The sequence below is a fragment of the Python bivittatus genome, unplaced genomic scaffold (genome assembly GCF_059951505.1).
Source record: "Python bivittatus isolate LINGU-HERP-01145 unplaced genomic scaffold, Pbiv_v1 ctg000440_np1212, whole genome shotgun sequence".
Classification (NCBI taxonomy): Eukaryota; Metazoa; Chordata; class Lepidosauria; order Squamata; family Pythonidae; genus Python; species Python bivittatus.
Window position 1 is genome coordinate 553,797 of NW_028277063.1, and position 4,022 is coordinate 557,818.

At 40.7% G+C, this 4,022-nt stretch overlaps 1 protein-coding gene across 1 annotated transcript; it reads left to right on the top strand.

Annotated features, from left to right (window-relative positions):
- Positions 1–945, top strand: LOC107326711 (olfactory receptor 10AG1-like). Its single transcript, XM_015891253.3, has one exon. It carries the CDS (start codon positions 1–3, stop codon positions 943–945), a length of 945 nt encoding a protein of 314 aa, XP_015746739.3.
- The last annotated feature ends 3,077 nt before the right edge of the window (positions 946–4,022 follow it).

Genomic DNA, 4,022 nt, shown 5'->3' on the forward strand with positions numbered 1-4,022 from the left:
ATGAAAAAAGACAACCGGACCTGTTTGACAGAGATTGTCCTGCTAGGTTTCTCAGATCTCCAGACCATGCGAGAACTTCTGTTTTGTCTGGTTCTAATGTTCTACTTCATGACCTTGATGGGCAACAGCCTGATTTTGATCCTCACCGTTCTCAATCCTACCCTTCACACTCCAATGTACTTCTTCCTCTGGAACTTGTCCTTTTTGGAAATTGGCTACACCACGACCATCAGCCCAAATATGCTAATGAAATTACTATCAGAGAAGCAGACGATATCCTTTTGGGGCTGTGGATGTCAAATGTCTTTCTTCATTCTCTTTGCTACCACCGAGTGTTGTCTTCTTTGTGTCATGGCGTATGACCGCTATGTTGCCATTTGCAAACCCTTGCAATATCCGTATATCATGAACTTCAGGGAATGTGCTAACCTTGCTGGTGCCTCATGGGCCATTGGTGTTTTCATAGGTTTGGGGCAATCTATTTCAATCTTCACCCTTCCCTTCTGTGGGTCAAATAGAATCAGCCATTTCTTCTGTGATGTTTTGCCAGTTCTGAGAGTAGCTTCCACCAATACCTACAAAAATGAAGTGGCTATTGCCACACTATCAGTTCTAGTTATCCTGGTACCCTTTTTGCTCATCCTTTTTTCCTACATCCTCATCATCTCCACTATTCTCACAATGCCGGTGGCCCAGAACAGGCGCAAAGCATTTTCCACTTGTTCCTCACATCTCACCGTTGTTTTCATTTTCTATGGAACTGGCATTTTTACCTACATTCGTCCCAACTCCGCATATTCCATGGACAGTAACAGATTCCTTGCACTGCTCTACACAATAGTGACCCCAAGCTTGAACCCCATCATTTACAGCTTGAGGAATAAAGAAATAAAAGCTGCTTTCAAAAAATCTGTAGCAAGGAAACAGGTCTTCTTTATGGAATAATCCAAGTATATCAACAGGTTTGATCTCTTCAACAGAATGCAATTCTCATGCACATATTTATTGGGTAGAATTGACTCCAGGGGACACCAGTGGCAGATGTTACCTTTTACTCCAGAATGACCCAGAGGTATGCTAGATATTTTCAAAACAAGGGGAGGGCCCCAAAAGGACATCTGGTAGCAATGTCTTCTTTGTGTTATGGCATATGACTGCTATGCTGCCATTTGCAAACCTTGCATTACCCCTGAATCATGAACTACGGGCAATGTGCTAAGTTTGCTGCTACCTCTTAGGCCATTGGTATTTCCTTGGGCTTGGGGCAATCTATTTCAATCTTTGCCCTTCCCTTCTGTGGGTCAAATCAAATTAGCCATTTCTTCTGTGATCTTATGCCTGTTCTGAGAATGGCCTCCACTAATACGTTTTGAAACGTAGTGGCTACTGCCACAATAACTGTGGTTTTTGTCTTAGTACCACTTTTTCTCATCCTCTTTTGCTATATCCTCATAATTTCTGACCTGGACCCTCTTTGTGGGTGGCCTTTTCCCATGATGTGGGCCTCTTGCAAGGAGTCGCTCTGGTTAAAATACAATTCTCTTCCTTTGGGAAAAGATCTTCTGTTCCTCAATATGCTATTTCACCTGAGGGGTTGGCACCTTTGATAGCCTCCTACCTCACTCAGCTGGCTATCAGTCGGCTTCCAGGTGCAATTCAAAGTGCTGAATATCACTGGTAAAGCCCTTCACGGAATGTGTCCTGACTATTTGAGGGACTGCAATGAGATCTCCGCAGAGGTTGGGCAATGTGGGTGCGCTTTGGGTTCCTTCCATTAACCAGTGTGGTTTATCAGGACTTAGGAAACATGCCTTATCTGCTGTGGTGCCTATCCTATGGAATAGCAACCAGCCAGAGATTTCTATGACTCCTACCCTGATGCCATTCATAAAATCACTAAAGACTTGGCTATTCTCCCAGGCCTTGGGGCAAGATGGTGGTTCCATGGGGTGTTTTGTTTGTTCTAGAAAGCTTGCCTTCTGGATGCTAATGATTTCTCTATTCTTTTTTTTTTTCTGTTCCTACTTTTTTTTTTAAGCATAAACTGCCCAGAGTCATTTGGACCTGGGAGTCCTCTAAATTATATTAAATTCTAAATTTCTATTATCTCCTCTGTGAAGCTAACATCAGCATTTCCTACTGATTTATGCTGAGATTGCTTTCTTTATCAAAACTGATTCTGTGCCCTATCATTACTACAGTTACTGTGCTTAGTGCATCAAATTTCAGAACTAGATAGCTGATAGGTAGAAAATAATGGCCTCCCCAGGCCCACTTCAACTCTAGTAAATTGTGGTGAGTCTATAAAAACCTTATTCAAAGATATTCTCCCACCCCACCCATGAGCTGCATTTGATGGCACCACAGTTCTCCCCTTTTTCCCAAACCTTCTGCTAAGACAAATGTTGCAGGTGGGGACTGACTATCAGCATGGCAAGGTTGGGTTGGGGCTTAGCTCATCATCTAATTGTGCTCATCAGAGGGCTGAGTGATTCTTCCAGCAAATGTCTGAACCTGAACAATCCTTGGAGGAGGCAAACTTCTTCCAATCCACCTGAACCTTCAGATGAAATTATAATTTGTGAATTTTTATCCCTGATTCTTGGCAATTTCAAGCTGCAGTGCTTCGTGGAAAGTCCAAATTCTTTTGCTAGAGCTGCTTAGTAAGTAATTCTTCATTGACTGATTTATTTTTGAATCCCGGACTTGTCCTGATGATCATCTTCCATTTAAACACTTATGTAGTAGTTCCTTGTTCCTTGAAAATAATGTATTAGGTGTGCCCTTTGATTTTTAATTTCACAAAATAAATCACTATGTTTAAAAACAGGCATCTCTCTTTCCTCTCTCTTCCACACTTGTCCAGTTTGTGAGTATTTATATCTCAACTATTTCCTCACCACTCCAGCAGCACCAATTCAGCCAAGAGCAAACTTGTTTCACATCTGGCTATTAAGAAATTTCTTTAGGTCTCAGTTTATTATTGTTTTTGGTGAAATGTTTTGATGCTACCAGCAGCTTAACCTGTAGGTAAAGATGAATTTGCTAAGCAACGTGTCTGTCTTATAAGATTTAGAAACAGACACCCAATGTGAAAGGAATGATAATAAAAAAGTTATCTTGAGGCATTATATTCACTGAGGATTACTTATCATTTTCTCACTGAAATGTACAATTTTTGCTTGAAATTCTATTGGTCCATGGGATAGGTTGGTCTCAAATTGTACCCCTGGTGCAACCTGAGAGCATCAGGTTTAAGAATATTATAAAAGAATTGTTGAAGAATATTATAACAGAATTTTTCAAGGCCCCTTTCAAAGGGTATGAACAGAAAGATAGGCTGGTATTAGGGATATTTCCAAAACAGCAGCTATTAGTTTTTATACATAGGAAAGAAAGCTGAGTAAGACTGATAGGTGAAGAGGGAAGCTCTTCTGGTTTCTAAAGTGTAGAGTCAAAGTTAAGTAACAGATCCACACATGGTACTTTGGATCCATTCCAGTTCTTCTCTCATTTCGGTGCATATTCCTTTCTTAAAACACCTTACAGGTGTGCATGGAACATGCAGGCAGCCCAGAAAGTCACCATAGAGGTGGGAATTAGATACATCTGGTACAAATGGACAGGAAGTTCCATTGGTGAAAAATCTGTTGAGAAAAGTAAAGGAGTTGCCTTCAGTGCTACAGATTTGGTTGCATAGATCTGTCACTAAAGGGAGTCAGAAAGGGAGAAGGGAATCTGTGGGTTCTCACAGAAATCAAGATAGTTGAGATGAGGGGAAAGGAGAAGGGGGCTGCTGGTGGACTGTGCAGATCTTGTAAGGAAAGCCCAAAAGATTACATGTGAGTCAGAGGTACAGGGGAGAAGCATGAAGCTTTTCTTCCTGCTGTTGGGTAATAAGATTAAGAGAAGACAAGAAATATAAATATCAACCTTTCTATGTATTTCAAAATATACAAAAGAGAAAAATTAGGCATAAAATATATCTTCAGCAATACATAAAAGTAACAACAAACAAATAA